This window comes from Diplotaxodon limnothrissa, linkage group LG12, assembly GCF_057381915.1.
Source record: "Diplotaxodon limnothrissa isolate DT_005_m linkage group LG12, D_limnothrissa_male_GT1.1, whole genome shotgun sequence".
In the NCBI taxonomy this organism is placed as follows: Eukaryota; Metazoa; Chordata; class Actinopteri; order Cichliformes; family Cichlidae; genus Diplotaxodon; species Diplotaxodon limnothrissa.
The window spans coordinates 9,836,582-9,854,804 of NC_140607.1; the positions used below are offsets into that span (position 1 = coordinate 9,836,582).

At 44.0% G+C, this 18,223-nt stretch overlaps 1 protein-coding gene and 1 pseudogene across 1 annotated transcript; both read left to right on the top strand.

Annotated features, from left to right (window-relative positions):
- The first annotated feature begins 318 nt into the window (after positions 1 to 318).
- LOC146620859 (serine protease HTRA1-like) overlaps positions 319 to 18,223 on the top strand; it is a 31,459-nt pseudogene continuing 13,554 nt past the window's right edge.
- On the top strand, positions 11,455 to 12,330 carry LOC146620860 (uncharacterized). Its single transcript, XM_085367099.1, has one exon. The coding sequence runs from the start codon at positions 11,455 to 11,457 to the stop codon at positions 12,061 to 12,063; it is 609 nt and encodes a 202-aa protein (XP_085223225.1). The 3' UTR covers positions 12,064 to 12,330.

Here is an 18,223-nt window from a genome sequence, read left to right on the forward strand (position 1 = left end):
CACCACAGACTAAAGACAAAAACCATTTATCATCATATGCATTTTTATCTCCATTAATTGGAGGCCCTACACCACCCTTGCTTTCTCACACAAAAGCCGCGTACATGTACCATGAACCGTGCTGCAGCTGCATTCCATTGTCCTTTAATGTGATACAGCATGCAGCAATACGAAGTAGAAGCCAGGAGCAACATGCTGCAACTCGAACCTCACTGCCATCAGTGTTGGGGGCTGTAAGAAGACCAGCTCCGTTTAGGTGCATTACACCTGCAGCCTCTTTAAGAGCACAGAGACTGCTGCAAACTGATTCTTCACACGATGAAGAGCCTCGCTTACCTCACGCTTGTGTTCTCTGCAGTCCATACAGGCCTGCTAAGAGAAAGACAAACCTGCCTACAGGTGTGTGCCACCTCTCAGTGTCCTGCCCCACCGCACGCCAGGTAAAGGACGCCTGCGGCTGCTGCGTGGTGTGTGCGGCCGGGGAAGGTGAAGCGTGCGGGAAGCGCAGCAGCGGCCACCTGTCCTGCGGTAACGGGCTGCGGTGCGACTCAGGCCCGGGGAAAGCCGGAGGGTTGCACAGCCTGTGCATGTGTGCCTCCTCCGGCCCGGTGTGTGGCAGCGACGGCAGGACGTACCCCAGCATCTGCCGCCTGAGAGCCGAGAACAGGAGAGCCGAGCTCGGAGAGACCTCCCCAGTGTTTTTAATCCAGAGGGGTCGGTGTGACTCTGGTAAGCTGTGGGATATTAGCTTTGGTCTAATATCCCATCTTTGTTGTTTTCCTCTTTCTTTCCTTTTTTCTTTAAAAAGAGATCTGTGTATAACTGATATGAAACAGCAATTGTTAAAGTTAAAACTGTGAATAATACTGAAGAATGATCTTATGACAACATTTTCTGTGGAGCAGGTAAATTAACATATAAGTGATTTCAGAGAAGCCAGAGTGCATGTCCTGACGCGTGATGACACCGTAGCCTCTAAACAAAGGGGGTAACCTACTTCTGCTGCACAAAGGTTTTTTGTTTTTTTTGTTTTGTTTTTTTTTTACATAAAATCGATAATGAACCAAATTAAAAATGCATCCTCGTACTTCTGTTTCTCTTTATGTTATACTTTTCTGCTAATTAAGGATTAATAGTTTGATAAAGATGAACTAAATTATACAGTGGCGTTAATAGAGTAGTATAAGCAATGCTATAGCTGTGTAATAGCAATCAGTTTTCACATATGAACTTGGGGACTTTTCTTACAAGTCCACAGTTGAGGTCTCTAGACTTTTAAAAGGTAATGATGTTGAACAGCATATCTTTCCTTAACACCAGTGTTTCTGACAATGCACAAGTTCTACTGCTATTATACACTGTGTATAAAAGATGAATACAGTGATGTCACCCAGTTTAGCACCATGTTGAGTTTTGGGTGAAATTTTCTGGACAAGCCTCTTACCACCAACCATCCATTTATGACTACAGTGTATCCATCTTCTGATAAACCCAAGAACAGGAGGGCAACAAGCCAGTGAACTCCTAGTGCCAGTCCTAAGCCAGGGTAAATGGGGAGTGTTGTATTAGGAAGGGCATTTGGTGTAAATTCTTAGCCAAATCAAGCATGTTGATCATAAAGAATGATGGAGCCCGAATTAACGACTCAACCTCAGAAAACGGTTCAGTAAACCACTGAGCCAGTTTCTGCTGACCAGTTGTCAAAATGGTCTACTGTATAAACATCAGGGCTAAAATCAGTTTAAACTGGGTTCGGAATTGGAACTTTCAAAAATGAGTGGCAGATCAAATGCACTGGAGGATAAAATTATGCCCACTTACTGCTGAGAATTTTTTAAATTAGTTAGACAGACAGAAATGCTGTGATTTAATAAATATTTCTGGGGAAAATGTATGTGGGAGTTCCACTTACGTGCTTACATAACTACAAAACTCTTGTCTCTCCTGGGATGGTAGGTCTTCTCATTGTGTGTTGCCTGGTGATATTATTTGTATGGCCCCGTGGACAATCAAAACATACTGTTCCCATATACTAGTGATGACACAATGGTTAGTACTGCTGCTGCATAGCAAGAAGATTCCGAGTTCTAATCCATAAATTGTCAAAGGAGTTTGCAGAGGTGTTGAGGAGGCAACAATTTTCCTTCACTTTTTAGCCAAATTTAGGGGGAGAGGGTGGTATCTTCTTAGCAAGCGTTAAATAGACATCTGGCAAAGTCATCTAAAGAAAAGCAGTGACTGCTGTTGCATTATGGGGGGTATAGGATTCACATTTCTTGGATTTATTCAAATGTTAAGCCTCAGCTGGTCTGTTGCTGCTCCTGTGACGCTGAAGATTGCTGTAAATCTCAGTTTTTTCTATTTCTGTGGTTCGTGGCTACTCATCTTCACCTGTGCTTTTTAATTTCACTCATAAAGCTAATAAGTCATTCCCCAGAATGTGTCGGACTCAAAATCATCTACCTTGGGAAAAGTTGTCTTCCTGGAATATGCTGATATAGGGAACCTCATAATGTTCTGCATATTCATGTGACATAAAACAGTGCATTCTCAAATTCTCCACTGATGGCTTTTCGTTCTCCTGAGAGAAACCCAGCACCACACTGCCACCCAAATATATCCTCTTCATTTTCCCTTCCTGTCCTATCCATTTTCAGTTGCACGTTTTATCACAGCCTTCCAAAGAGGTGAGAGAATACATCATGCATTAGACCTCCAACTGCTTGCCTATGCAAGCTGGTTTATGCAAATCCCTGAGCACTGACAATGTAGATGAGGCCGTAAAATATAAAATATAGCAAAAAGGAGATGGGAATATCCCTGTCAGAAGGATTAAATATAGCCTTCACTTTGCTCAGATACTGGCTTCATAGATATGTGACCTCCTCTGCGGTATGTGAGTAGAACGGTATAAATCAGAATATATCACAAAGGAAGGCTGCATAGCACAAAGTAATCCATTCACATCCAATTAGATTTACCCTAAACAGAGGAAACTCTTGTGTCTGGTATCTGCCATTTATTTAATGGAAGAAGTGGAGATGGGGACACTCAGTTTTCCCCAGCATCATGAAATGTAACAAAATGCTAAGCAGAGATGAATGAATGAATGCCTTTATTTGTCGCTTGCAGTTGCCTGCATCAAAAGGTCTTGTGCGTAGCATGGAACAAAAGTGCAAAGACTCAACTACCCTATCACTGTTAAAAAAAACCATCCTAAAACAACAGTAATATTCCGGCAGCTGGGGCGCCAAAATACGACCATGAAATAACAGAAAATAACTGTCCCATAAAAATACGGTCATTTTCAGTAATGAAAATAGTTTGTTGCGCTAATTTGACATGGGATTCTGCCTTTTCCAAGTGCTTTTAGACATTAAATTAGGAACATTTTTACATGATCAAACAATGAAATTACCTATAAACAAGGTCACTGAATGTGGCAATATGAATCATAATACGTAAATGTACAGAAATATACAGTTAATTTAAATAACAATTGATTGCATGCCCTGGGACAGAGGCGAGGCTGCCATATCGCACCATCGGCCCCTTTGGCCATCACTAGTAGGCGGTAGGTGAAGAGTCTTGACCACGGACACAACGACGGAGAGTGTCCGAGCCGGGGCGCGAACCGGCAATCTTCGGATCACAAGGCGAACTGCCAACTCTTGAGCCACGAACGACCTAACTAGCAACGATAATAATACTTATGTGATGTAACACAAGCTCATAGGGATCATGTTATATACTTTTCCATAGCATTACATTTGAATTCAACAGTTCAATCTTTCAAATAACGGACAGATACATTTGTGAAATCATGATACATTTGTGAATGTATTTTAACAATCTAAATATGCATATGTACAGACAGATACATTTAATAATCAAGACCAGGGGTGGAAGTAACGAATTACAAATACTCACGTTACTGTAATTAAGTAAATTTTTTGGGTACTTGTACTTTTACGAGTAATTTTTCAAGTGTGTAATTTTACTCATACTTGAGTACAACTTACACCATGTAATCTACTTCGCTACTTATAAAATCAAAAGTCACTACTGAGTACGCCCACAATTTGACTTAATATTCAAACCTTTCGTCTGCATTTTTGCAGCCAATAACGCCGTGCAATCGAGACCGCGCCAATTTAAGACGTAAGCAAAGAATAAACTCCGCTGCAGCAGCAGGCACAGGTGTCTAGAGGTGCTAAATGGTGGAGTATAAACTACTTTATAGACGGAAGATTTGGAGACAAAGAAGCCAAAATGGAGACAGAGGACAACACTGTCAACCATGAAAACGACGTAGAAAAGACGGAGGACGCGTGCCCGTGGCCGTACCTGGAGGAATTTTTCGTGTACAGAGGGAGAAAAGGAGACAGCGTCCAGATGCAGTGCAAACTTTGTTTGACCTCTACAGTCATTTCAGCTTACAAGACTTCAGTGTCTAATCTAAAAAAACACATTGAGGTAAGAGGTTTTACAACTATACGTGTATGATATTGCTTTCTTATTTTTCATGTGTGTTAAGGTTACTAGTTTGGCTAAGATATTGTCACCGCCATTGGTTAGCCTGATATTAAAATAAGACGGAGCTAGCTAATGTGCTTGTGTGTGCATGCATAATTGAGCTAAATTCGTAGGAATGTTTTAGCTTATTATTTGGATAACCACCGTCATTACAATAAATTAAACTTGTAGTCATTTAAAACTCACAGGCTTACAATCAGCTGCCCTATATTTAAAAAAAAACAACTAAAACTTGAACACAGTGCTGAGCTGCATCTCAAATTAATCTTCCAGCTCTCAGCTGACATGTACCAGAGCCCGATTGATGGATCAGTTGATCAGTATCATTGGCCTGATATAGGTCTATCATAGTGACATGGCTCTTAATCAGTAGGGTTATATGTTTCCCAATATGATATCTTTTTTTAAAGAACATAATGTGGATTGTTTTTATTTGTTAGCTGTATGGGCAGCATTTTTGTGTATGTGATCCCTTTTCTTAAATTAGATTTGCTAGATACACATATTTTGCTCTCTTAGTATTTTTAGGACCTGACTAATACTGAAAACTTTAGGGTGATACTGATAAAAAGGAGTTAAAAATTTAGATACTGATACATTGGTCGATACTCTTTTTACAGATAGTATACATATTACAGAACTTAGAATGTATACAGAAATTCATGTTTTTTGCAATGATCGTTCAAAATTGGTTTACACTTGTGAATAAATACAGCAATATATCTGCAAAATTTGACCAATTCACCACTCTTTTATACTATGCTCAACAATCAAAGATTAGCTCAAGTCTAGTTGAATAATGTTTTAAAAACGTGTTTTCCTTTAGTGTTAATCACAGTGATGTTATGAAGTAATGTATGAACCTGACGTATGATAATATTTATCTCTACAGAGGAAACATCCATCGAAGATTGAGCAGTACAATATCACTGTGGCATCAACATCTCGACAGCGAAAGACCACAGCCACACCAAACAAGCTCTCAGCAAATACGCAAGCCAAGTTACCAGACCTGATGTTGAGAACTGCAAACAAACATGTTCCACAAGCAACTGTTGACAAGCTTGTCATCAATTTCATATGTGAGGGTCTACAGCCATTTGCGGTGGTAGAACAGCCATCTTTCAAAGAATTGGTTACCACATTACAACCTCAAGCCAAAGTCATCTCCAGACCCACTGTCCGTGCCAGAATCTGTGAAGCTGCTGATCACATGAAGATGACTTTGGTTGCAGCATTGGATAAAGTCAAATTTATTGCTACCACTACTGATTGTTGGTCAGCTCATCAGAAAAGTTACCTTGGAGTCACATGCCATTGGATAGAGGAAGAGTCCCTGGAAAGAAGATCTGCAGCACTAGCATGCAAAAGATTGAGAGGGTCTCACACATTTGACATGCTTGCTGGTGCGCTTGATGATATCCATTGCCAATACAAGATTAGAGGCAAAGTTGTAAGAACCACAACTGATAGTGGATCCAACTTTGTCAAGGCCTTCCACATGTTTGGGGCACAAAATGATGCAGATGAAGTTGAAGATGAAGCAGACCCAGAAACTCTTGACCTGACTGACCATATTGACTACCATGAGGCAAGTGCAATTCTTGATGAAGACTCTGGTTTGGAGTATCAACTTCCGCCTCATCAGCGATGTGCATGTCACCTGCTAAACCTTGTGGCAACAACTGATGCTGCCCTAGCAGAGAGCATGAATGACACCTACAAGAGGCTCTCCCGTGCAACCTTTGCAAAATGCCAGGCCATTTGGAACAAAACTGGCCGATCTCATTTGGCTAATGAAGTGGTAGAGGACAAGTGTGAGCTACAGATCATTCGTCCCAATGCAACACGATGGAATTCAACCTACCTTGCCATTGAAAGGATAATACGCATCATTGATGAGAAGGGGGAAGATGCCATCAGGAGCATTTGTGAGGAGTTCAAGGTGAAAATGTGAGTAAAATTGGACACCTACCAATATGGTTTCAAATTTTGTGAATTTTCCTTAATGTATGGTTAAAAACGTGAGCAGACTCTTAATATTAAATCAGAAGATCCCTATTATAGTCATGGTGGGTTTTGTTGTTGTGTGTTACAGGTTGAGTCCTGCAGAAGTTGCATTCCTAAGGGAGTACTGTACCACCATGAAGCCACTGGTGAAAGCTTCAAACATCCTTCAGTCTGAGTCCACTTCCTTTATGGGATGGCTCCTGCCAGTAATCCAACAACTACTGTCCAAACTTAGCAGGCTGGAGACATCAAGCAAGACATGCGTGCCACTCATCAGAGCCCTGCAAAATGGCCTTCAAAAGCGTTTTGGAGCGATGATGGAGGATCCAGAGTTGGCTGCAGCTGCAGTCCTCTTACCCAAGTTCAAGACTTCCTGGACTGACAGAGCAGACGTAACAGAGGCTGGTAAGGATTCATGTGATCCCATCCATCCATCCATCCATTTTCATCCGCTTTGTCCGGGGCCGGGTCGCGGGGGCAGCAGCCTAAGCAAAGAGGCCCAGACCTCCCTCTCCCCAGCCACCTCCTCCAGCTTATCCGGGGGAATACCAAGGCGTTCCCAGGCAGCCGAGAGATATAATCTCTCCAGCGTGTCCTGGGTCTGCCCCGGGGCCTCCTCCCGGTGGGACATGCCTGGAACACCTCACCCAGGAGGCGCCCAGGGGGCATCCTTGTCAGATGCCCGAACCACCTCAGCTGGCTCCTTTCGATGTGGAGCAGCAGCTGCTCTACTCTGAGCCCCTCCCGGATGGCCGAACTTCTCACCCTATCTCTAAGGGAGAGGCCAGCCACCCTTCGGAGGAAGCTCATTTCTGCCGCTTGTATCCGCGATCTCGTTCTTTCGGTCACTACCCACAGCTCGTGGCCATAGGTGAGGGTAGGGACGTAGATCGACCGGTAAATTGAGAGCTTCGCTTTTACACTCAGCTCCCTCTTCACCACGACGGACCGGTGCAGCGTCCGCATTACTGCAGCTGCAGCCCCAATCCGTCTGTCGATCTCCGGCTCCCTTCTCCCATCACTCGCGAACAAGACCCCGAGATACTTGAACTCCTCCACTTGGGGCAGGAACTCATCCCCGACCCGGAGTGGGCACTCCACCCTTTTCCGGCTGAGAACCATGGCCTCAGATTTGGAGGTGCTGATCCTCATTCCCGCTGCTTCACACTCGACTGCGAACCGCTCCAGTGCGAGCTGGAGGCCCTCACCCGATGAAGCCAACAGAACCACATCATCTGCAAAAATCAGAGATGAGATTCTGAGGCCACCAAAGCGAAAGCCCTCCGCCACTTGGCTGCGCCTAGAAATCCTGTCCATAAAAATTATGAACAGAACCGGAGACAAAGGGCAGCCCTGGCGGAGCCCATCACCCACCGGGAACGAGTCCGACTTATTGCCGGCAATGCGAACCAAGCTCTTGCAACGGTTGTATAGGGATTGAATGGCCCGTAGCAATGGGCCAGACACCCCATATTCCCGCAACACCTCCCACAGGACACCCCGAGGGACACGGTCGAATGCCTTCTCCAAGTCCACAAAACACATGTAGACTGGTTGGGCAAACTCCCATGCACCCTCAAGTATCCTGGAGAGGATAAAGAGCTGGTCCAGTGTTCCGCGACCAGGACGAAAACCGCATTGTTCCTCCTGTATCCGAGGTTCGACTAACGGACGAACTCTCCTTTCCAGCACCCTGGCATAGACTTTCCCAGGGAGGCTGAGGAGTGTGATCCCCCTGTAGTTGGAACACACCCTCCGGTCCCCTTTCTTGAAGATGGGGACCACCACCCCGGTCTGCCAGTCCACAGGTACTGCCCCTGATCTCCACGCAACATTGCAGAGGCGTGTCAACCAGGACAGCCCTACAACGTCCAGAGCCTTCAGGAACTCGGGGCGGACCTCATCAACACCAGGGGCTCTGCCACCAAGGAGTTGTTTAACTGCCTCAGTGACCTCGCCCCCGGAAATTGGCGGGTCATTCCCCTCATCCCCAGACTCTGCTTCCTCCTCGGAAGACGTGTCAGTGGGATTAAGGAGGTCCTCGAAGTATTCCTTCCACCGCCTGACAATTTTCTCAGTCGACGTCAGCAGCGCTCCGCCAGCACTATACACAGTGCAGGTAGAGCACCGCTTTCCCCTCCTGAGACGTCTGACGGTTTGCCAGAATCTCTTCGAGGCAGCCCGAAAGTCTTTTTCCATGGCCTCTCCGAACTCCTCCCACACCCGAGTTTTTGCTTCAGCCACTGCCCGAGCCGCATTCCTCTTGGCCTGTCGATACCTGTCGGCTGCCTCCGGAGTCCCACAGGCTAACCAAGCCCGATAGGACTCCTTCTTCAGCCTGGTGGCTCCCTTCACCTCTGGTGTCCACCATTTGGTTCGGGGATTACCACCACGGCAGGCACCAACCACCTTGCGGCCGCAGCTCAATGCAGCAGCTTCGGCAATGGAGACGCTGAACATGGTCCATTCGGACTCAATGTCCCCAGTCTCCCTCGGAATGCTGTTGAAGCTCTGCCGGAGGTGTGCGTTGAAGATCTCGTGGACTGGGGCCTCTGCTAGACGTTCCCAGCACACCCTCACTACGCGTTTAGGTGCACCAGGTCTGTCCAGCGTCTTCCCCCGCCACCTGATCCAACTCACCACCAGGTGGTGATCAGTTGACAGCTCAGCCCCTCTCTTTACCCGAGTGTCCAGAACATATGGTCGCAGGTAGAGCAGGGCGATATGGCCAAAAATATTTATCATGATATATATTTGAAAATTTGCGATAACGATATAACCGACGATATAATTGATGCGAGACAAAATACAACTCCACAACATTACTAGCGCAAAAAGACAACCTTCCATTTATTTTCACTTAAACAAGAAGCTGGTTTTTATGTACATTAAAGCTTTATAAAAATGTAACAGTGCAAATGCAAATTCCTTGCTGAAAGTTTAACCAAAAGGCATTTCCAGTAGAAATGGGCTGACATATCCTGAGCATAACCATGTATAATATCCACTGAAGTTAAAAAGAGGTGCTTTGCAACATTAAACTGCAGTGTGCAGTATGTATTTTTCGGACCATAAGGTGCACGGGATTATAAGGCACATTAAGCGAAACAAAGCAGTCAGATAAATCAAACTTTATTAAACTCATTCTTCTTGCTTCCTCCACTTCTGTACCATTGATTCATTAATGTTGAATTCTCTGGCAGCTGCTCTATTCCCATGTTGTTGCAGTCTATTAATGACTAACCTCATATTGTGGATGGATTATCTCAGTTGTTCTCCTGACTGAAGTTTGGTCCGTTTACAACATCCTGCCATGCGATTGCATTTGTCTCTAACCATGAAGAACCTTCACGTTAACTTTTATAAGTGGAAAAGTGTTAGTGTTCGTCCTCCAGCTTCACTGTTTATGTTATGCTAACATAGCTGTGTCGCTAGCGATCACGTAGCACATCATTATATACCAGCTAGCCCAACTTCAGTAACCCTACAAACGTCACTGCTGTTTAGTTTCCTGTCTTCATTTATGTTGGAAGTGATAGCAGAACTGTACGTTTGATTTTTTTCAGAAATCTCTCAGTCAGAACATGCTATATCATGCTTAGGTAACTAGCGAAACTAGCGAGCTAACTTCCGCTAGCTTCCTGCTAACGTCTAACTCCGTTAAATGTAATAACTTTAGTTTTCATGGATGCCTGGAAGTTAAACTTCATAGTTACACCTGGTAAAGCAGCAATGCTGATCGTTTTATTAAAGATGAAAGAATTTAGACAGTTTTTAACTCTAAGTGATGCTGCAGTGTTGTTTGACCTGAAGCATACGGAGTTTAGGACCCAGATTACTCCCAGATTTAAGAGCATCTTAGTCCGACAAATATGACAATAACAACGGCCGCTTGCATGTTCTGCAAAAAAATGTGCTTTGTCGTGTATCTGACGGACAAACACCAAACCAGTTCCACATCACGGAAGTTGCACCATTTTTACAAACCAATTCTGGTTCATCTGTTTCACTCAACAATCGGCCATGTGCGTATGAAAACAAAGGCACTGCGCATGCGCGTTTTACTCCCATTCTATCGCGATATTTCATTTTCCTATCGTTGCCTAACATTATACCGGTATTACCGTGAACGGTATAATATGGCCCAGCCCTAGTCGCAGGTCTGCTGATACGATTACAAAATCGATCATCGACCTACGGCCTAGAGCATCCTGGTGCCACGTGCACTTATGGACACTCTTATGTTCGAACAGGGTGTTCGTTATGGCCAAACTGTGATTAGCACAGAAGTCCAATAACAGAGCACCGCTCGGGTTCAGATCAGGGAGGCCGTTCCTCCCAATCACGCCCCTCTCGCTGTCGTTACCCACGTGAGCATTGAAGTCTCCCAGCAGGACAACAGAGTCTCCAGGTGGAGCACCCTCCAGCACCCCCCACCCCCCCCAGGGACTCTAAGAAGGCTGGGTACTCTGAACTGCCACTCGGCGCATAAGCGCAGATGACAGTCAGGACCCGTTCCCCGACCCTAAGGCGCAGGGAACAAACCCTCTCGTCCACCGGGAAAAACCCCAACGTACCGGCAGCAAGCCGAGGGGATATTAGGATACCCACCCCAGCCCGCCGCCTCTCACCAGGGGCAACTCCAGACTGAGACAGAGTCCAGCCCCTCTCCAGGAGACTGGTTCCAGAGCCCAAGCCATGTGTAGAGGTGAGCCCGACTATATCTAGCCGGTACCTCTCAACCTCACGCACTTTGTCTTGAGCTCTCAGCGAAGGCGGTCGCACTTTCTCCTCTCCTCCTCACCCTTATCTTCCCTGCTTCGCCTCTATGTCCTTGTCTTGTCTTGTGTGAATTTACTTTCCCTGGAACAGTCTCTCACTGTTGTTCTCTAAACCTAAAAGAGAATTATGGATTTGATCAACTGGTCTCTGAGTGCTATTGACACCCTTTTCTCAACGAGAAGTCGGGGCTCGGGAGAGCCTGAGTGCCCTGGAGGGACTTTCCCTGCCGGTTACACGATGGACGGGTGGCAGAACTGGAGGACCGTGTGCCTGGCGGGACTGTCGATCGAGGACGCTGAAGATATCTACCTATTCGGAACCATGATAACAGGGTTCATGCTGATCGGCGTTGGCTTAGCCCTGGTTTATCAGAGAAATAAGAAAGCGGAACCGGCTGTTCAAACCCCCACAAGGCTGCCCGCTGGATTCGAAGCGACGGGACGAGGTGCGACCTCTCACAACGAACGTAATATGGTCAACACCTTGGAGACGTTTACAGCTGCTGTGAAGGCTCAAAACAACACCATTGAGCGTATGAGGGGAAACATCAGAGAGAGGCCTGCTCAAAATGAGACCCTTGAGCGACAGTTGGAAAACATCGCGGAACGGATCACTGCAGTTGTGAGGTCTCAGAATCAAAAGACTGACAACACCACGGAACATAAGTTTGATACCATCATGGGGAGGCTCGCAGCTCTTCAACGGGAGATCGAGAGACCAGCCTCGGAGTGCTAGAATTCGAGCTGCTCACAAAGGAGAAATCAACAATATTCAACATTTGGACACCACGGCTCCAGCTGCAGGCCCAAGGCTGGAGCCCACCAAAACAACTCCCTGATAACGACTGTGTGATGACTATTCTTCCCGCCCCATGAAGGACACCTGGATTGGCTGGAGGACTGTTTACTTAGCCTGATAGGCCGAAGGACACTGTCTCAGCTAAACTATGGACACGCACACACACACACTTACACTGATAAGCACTCACTCATCCCCCTCCCTTTCCAACGTCTTCAATGCTTGTGCCCTACCGGGGATGATAGCAGTCAACTGGACCAGCACAGATGCTGCAGGACCGGATGCGCTGTCTACGCCGGCTCTCTCTTACCCTTTACCCGCCCCTGTTGCTTGTCTCGTGTTTCTATGGTGTATTGATAGTCATGTGCTTTTGTGCTGAGGTGTTTTTTCTTTTATCAAACTGTTCTCCCACTAGGAGCTCAGTCTGAGTGGAGTTTTTTTTCTCCTCCTCTTACCTCATGTAGTGTATTTTCGTTGTTTTTTTCCTATCAGCCTACCTTCTGACATGTCTGCCCAATGTGATGTTTGTGTAAAGTTGGTCAGAAGGTTCCTTTGTGAGTGCGCATGCGCCATTAGCGTGCTGCCTGCTGTAACCCCTAATTTCCCTCGGGATGAATAAAGTATTCTGATTCTGATTCTGATAACTCAGGCTCCTTCCCCACCAGAGAGGTGACATTCCATGTCCCTATTGCCAGTCTTGGCAGCCGGGGGTCAGTCCGCCAGGGCCTCCGCTCCTGGCCGCCACCCGGCACACAATGCACCCGACCCCTATGGCGCCTCCTGCGGGTGGTGGGCCTGCGGGAGGATGGGCCCATGTCTCCTCTTCGGGCTGTGCCCGGCCGGGCCCCATGGACTAAGGCCCGGCCACCAGACGCTCGCCCTCGGGCACCCTCCCCGGGCCTGGCTCCAGGGCGGGGCCCCGGTAACCCTATCCCGGGCAGGGTAAACTGTTCCCTCGATGTCCTTTTCATAAGGGTCTTATGAATCGCTCTTTGTCTGGTCCCTCACCCAGGGCAAATTTGCCATGGGAGACCCTACCAGGGGGCAAAAGCCCCCAGACAACATAGCCCCTGGGATCCCTGTGACACACAAACCCCTCCACCACGATAAGGTAGCGATTCAAGGAGTGATCATGTGATCCCATTTTTGTGTATTTTTACATTTGAACACATGCTTAAGTGAGTATTTCACCTAATACATTGTAAGTTATTGATGGTCTGTCCTGAATACTAAACAATCCTTTTTGAGAATTTGCCGATTTTAAATTTGTGTTCAGGAATAATCACTGAAATTTAAATAACAAAATTGTGTTATCTACTTGCAATTACAGCCTTGACATACATCAAACAACATCTTGAAACGACAGAGCATGAGAGTGAGGATCAGCAAAGAGAGTCATCTGATGAAGATGAATTCTTCTCCAGACCAATCTCCAGAAGGCTGCAAAGTACAGTTGAGCTTGATGGTTATCTTGCTTGTGCCACAGACACCATGGAGCTGCTGCACTCCTTCTCAGCCATCAAAAACCTCTCTCTTAAACTGAACACAGCTCTGCCTGCTTCTGCTGCGTGTGAACGACTTTTTAGCTGTGCTGGTCTACTCTTCACTGCCAAACGAAGTCGGATTACCTCTGTTAATTTAGAAAACCAGCTCTTGCTGAAACTGAACAAAAGGTTCAGAAAGTAAAGTGTGAAAGAAATGCTAAGAGATTAAGACACTTACCTGCCTGTTGTTCAGTGTATGGGGAACAGTTTAAATGGTTCTACGCATGTTCAGAAACATTTTTGTCATTGTTTTAACAAACAAAATTCCTTCTTTTATATCTACATTTATTTACAAAACAAGTTACCTTTCTATACCTTGTTCATCTGAAAAATGTGCTTTGAACATAAATATTTATACTGGTGAATCGAGTTGAATGCCTGCTATTGACAACAGAATAAAACATCAGTCTGTTAAAAAGTAATTAATACTCTGAGTAGTTTTTGAGAACAGTACTTTGTACTTTTACTCAAGTATTTTTTTAACACCAGTACTTTTACTTGTAATTGAGTACAATTTAACCAGTGTAACAGTACTTGTACTTGAGTACAAATTTTGAGTACTCTTTCCACCTCTGATCAAGACAATTATGTTGTATTACATTACAGTGATTTAACGTTAATTTACATTCAAAATGTGAAGTCAAAGTCTATTTACGTAACTTTAATGATATTCTAGAAGAACAGAACATTACTGTAAAATGCACAGTAAAATACCTTCATATTAGGGTTTTTTCCTATCCTACGGTCGCAGCCATACCCGCGACCTTGTTGTTGTTAGCTCACATTCATTGGCCAAAGCTTAGCGTCATGTTATTTATATTTATTCAAAATAATATGATTCTTACGCAATCTAAACATGTATATGTTAGCACACTGGATGACTTCTGTTGTTATATTTCCAGCATCAGGACTGATCTAGCCTTAAGCTACCGTTTATCTTATTAAAATCTTTATTTAGACTCTCCAGAATGCTCCAATACAAAACAGACTAATGTAGCTTGTCAACCACACTTAAAATACATATCTGGAAATTTAGGTTTGGATTTATGTAATTTCTGTGGAGTGAGGTGAGCTGATAAAGGCAAGTCTGCATTTGGAATTAACTGTAGCTGACAAACTATTATAGCATAAATCTGACCCGAAGTGTTCATAAGTATATATATTCACTCTTGATTTTTGCAAAGCTGGCTTTGGACTCTGATTCTGTAACACAGATCATGCTTTAGAAATACATTTTGCCCTGTATTGTGATGAACAAGTCTCTGCATCAGTTATCCGATTGTTCAGTGATGACGCGACTAATCCTACTTCCGGGTTTAAAGTAGTCTGCGTTTAATACGGCTTTTTTGTTGTTAACATGTTTAATGTTATGTATTTTCTTCTATTTGATCTCAAAAAGCTCCTAAAACAGTCAGTGATCCCTGTTGACCTCCCTCGGCTTTTATTACCACTAATCATTTATTTAAGCTCAGTTTTTAAAACCTTAGGATGTAACTACAGCCCAGCCCATGCAGCAGTATATGAATAACTAACCACGTATTGTGGATGGATTATCTCAGTTGTTCTCCTGGCTGAAGTTTGGTCCTTTTACAGCATCCTGCCATGCGATTACATTTGTTCCTGACCACCGACAACACTCACGTTAACTTTTATCGAGTGGAAAAAAAGTTAGCTTGTTTATATTATGCTAACATAGCTGTGTCGCTAGCGGTCACGTAGCACATCATTATATACCAGCTAGCCCAACTTCAGTAACCCTACAAACGTCACTGCACACAGAAGTTTTCTGTCTTCATTTATGCTGGAAGTGATAACAGAGCTATACGTTTTAATTTGTTTCCAAAACCCCGCAGTCAGGACATGCTATATTGTATTTAGATAGAAGCTAGCGAGCTAACTCCCTGCTAACTTCTAACTCCGTTAAATGTCATAAACTCCGTTTTCATGGATGCCTGGATGTTAAACTCAATTGTTACACCTGGTAGAGCAGAACGCTGATCATTTTATTAAAGATGAAAGACTTTAAACAGTTTTTCAACTCTCAGTAATGCCATAGTGATCGTTTGATATATGGACCTGCAGCGGAGTTTAGACCCAGACACGGCTAGTGACGTCAGACTGAACAATCGGATAGCAATTTGAGGGCCTGTGCTTGCTCTAAAAAAGATCACAATGCTTGTTGGGGAGATTGCATTTGCTCTTCAATTGTTCAAAGGACACAAAATGTCCATTTTCATAACAGTCTTCCACATACTGAATCCCCTTTCATTGCCATATATCCACAGTCTTCATCAGATGTACGAGTTCATTTAGTCTCAGAGAAATCTTTGAAGACAGTCCAAGTTTTCAGTCCAAGAGTTCTGTGACCTTTGCACCAGATTTTAACCAAATATCACATAAATGGCTAACCAGTTGTCACTTTAGACTCACTGACTAACATTACATTGTATGTGTTTGGACTGTGGGAGGAGGCTAGACAACCTGTGGAGAGTCTCAGGCTCAGGGAGAACATCCAAACTCCACGCAGAAAGGTCATACAGCTACTAGGTCCTGGGCATAACCGTTCCAAGAAGGAATCCTCAGCCTCACAATATCTCTTAGAGTCAGTAATTCCACTGATTGGTGGAGCTTCTCTTTTTGGGAAGTGACATTGCTAACTACTGCACCTCCGTGCTGCCTATAAGTCCCATTAATACAACCTATAGGTGGCACATGACGTTGATGACAACATTATCAAATGAATGTAATTAATTTTGTATTTAATAAGAATTGAAACTACTAGTTGAAGAATTTTCTGCAAGGTTTTTTTGCAACAACAAATGTGGCCCCCTACTGGCCATTATAAAGAAAGCAGGTTTAAGTCAATTGTACTTTGGTTTCAGACTTCAGACCTCAAAGTTACATCCATCTTTTCTATACAGTCTATGCCTTCTCTTTTGCTCTAATCATTAATATAAAATGCCAAATATGCCACTTGATCATAAGCACAGATTAGGGACTAGTACTAGGATTTAGCTAATATATTAAATTGAATATTCTGATAGTAACTAGCACTTGGGTAAAGTAAAATGTGAAGTGAATTTAAAGTTTATATCAGAAATTGCTGATAACCTCACTGCTAGCAGTCTACATAAGATAAAATGAGGACAGTGCTGCCCTATGACTTGCAGATAACAGTGTGTATGTCGGGAGTCCTGTCGTTACATTTCATCACCTTCCTCTGCTGTAAACAAGGTGATCAGGAAACAGACAGGCGAGAAATGTTGGGATATTTACGGCTGCTATTTCTGTTGATACAAGATGAAGATTGTGTGTGTGTATGTGAGAGAGAGAGAAAGAGCATAAACTAAACAGAAAGTGCTCAGTTGACTCTTGAACTATTTGTGTTCCTTACTGGCTGTGTGCAGAATACCAGGTAATATGGGCGTTATTTACAGAGGAGCATATCTTCAGTGGCTTATAAAGCACCTTAAGTTACATGAATAAAACATGACTGAAACTGGAGGATGGAATCACATCCCTTCAAGCTACTTTGTCATTTGATGTTTTGCTGATAATGACTACAATAGAGAGTGCCATCTAAAACATCATTCAGTTGGGTTGAGATTTGTAATTGCTTAGGTCATAGCATGTGAGTGACGGATGAGGTCTTTGCAGTGATTTGCTGCAATCTTGTAAAACTATGCCAGCATAATGGCCCCAACACTATGGATCCAAATTTCTAGATGGAAGCTATTTTAAATTTACATTGTTTTCATTTTCATTTGTATATTTCAGGTCTAACAAAAGGTTAAACTACTTCATCAGTAGGGCTGCGCGATATGATGAAATATATTGGATACACTGTTTATTTAATTTTTTTCATTGTTTGGATGGTCATCACATGGATGCAGGCACAGAGAATACCAGCATAGCCATTAAAGATGAGGCAGAAACAGGTAGCTCCAAACAGAAGGACCAGTCAAAACAAATCAAGGACCTTATTCCTAAACTAGTCCCCACCGCAGAGTCAAACATGACAAACCTCTTCTACCACATACGCAAAAATCACACGAAAGAGTATGGAGAGAGTTTACGGATGAGACGCAAAAGAAGAGCCGTCAGGTGCTCAAAATAAACCTTACACTCAAACATTAGAACAGGCTTTTTCCCGCAGCACACCATGTAATAAATACTCAAAAAGAAAACTGCGGAAGTTACAACTTATATTTAACAATGCATAGTTTCATGCATCGGTCAAAACACTCGACTCTAGGTACACAATGTCCAGCTGAAAACACTTCACACAAGTTGAGCTGCCCGAGAGTGGCAGAATTTACAGAAAAAGCACTATTTTGCCATATACATCGTTGTTGGGATGAGAAATGTCTTTCATCGGGATATGAGATTCTGGTTATATCACACAGCCCTATTCATCAGGTAATGCATGTAATTTTCACTTTACAACTTTTTTGAAGTGCCTAAGAACAATTCCTGCTAAAAACAAAACAAAATATAATTTACTGGGCGCAGGTTTCGCTCACTGGGATGAGCAGGAGACCATATGCCGCACG

Excerpts from the sequence above, each read along its gene's own strand:
- LOC146620860 (XM_085367099.1), top strand. The coding sequence starts at position 11,455 with ATGGATTTGATCAACTGGTCTCTGAGTGCTATTGACACCCTTTTCTCA.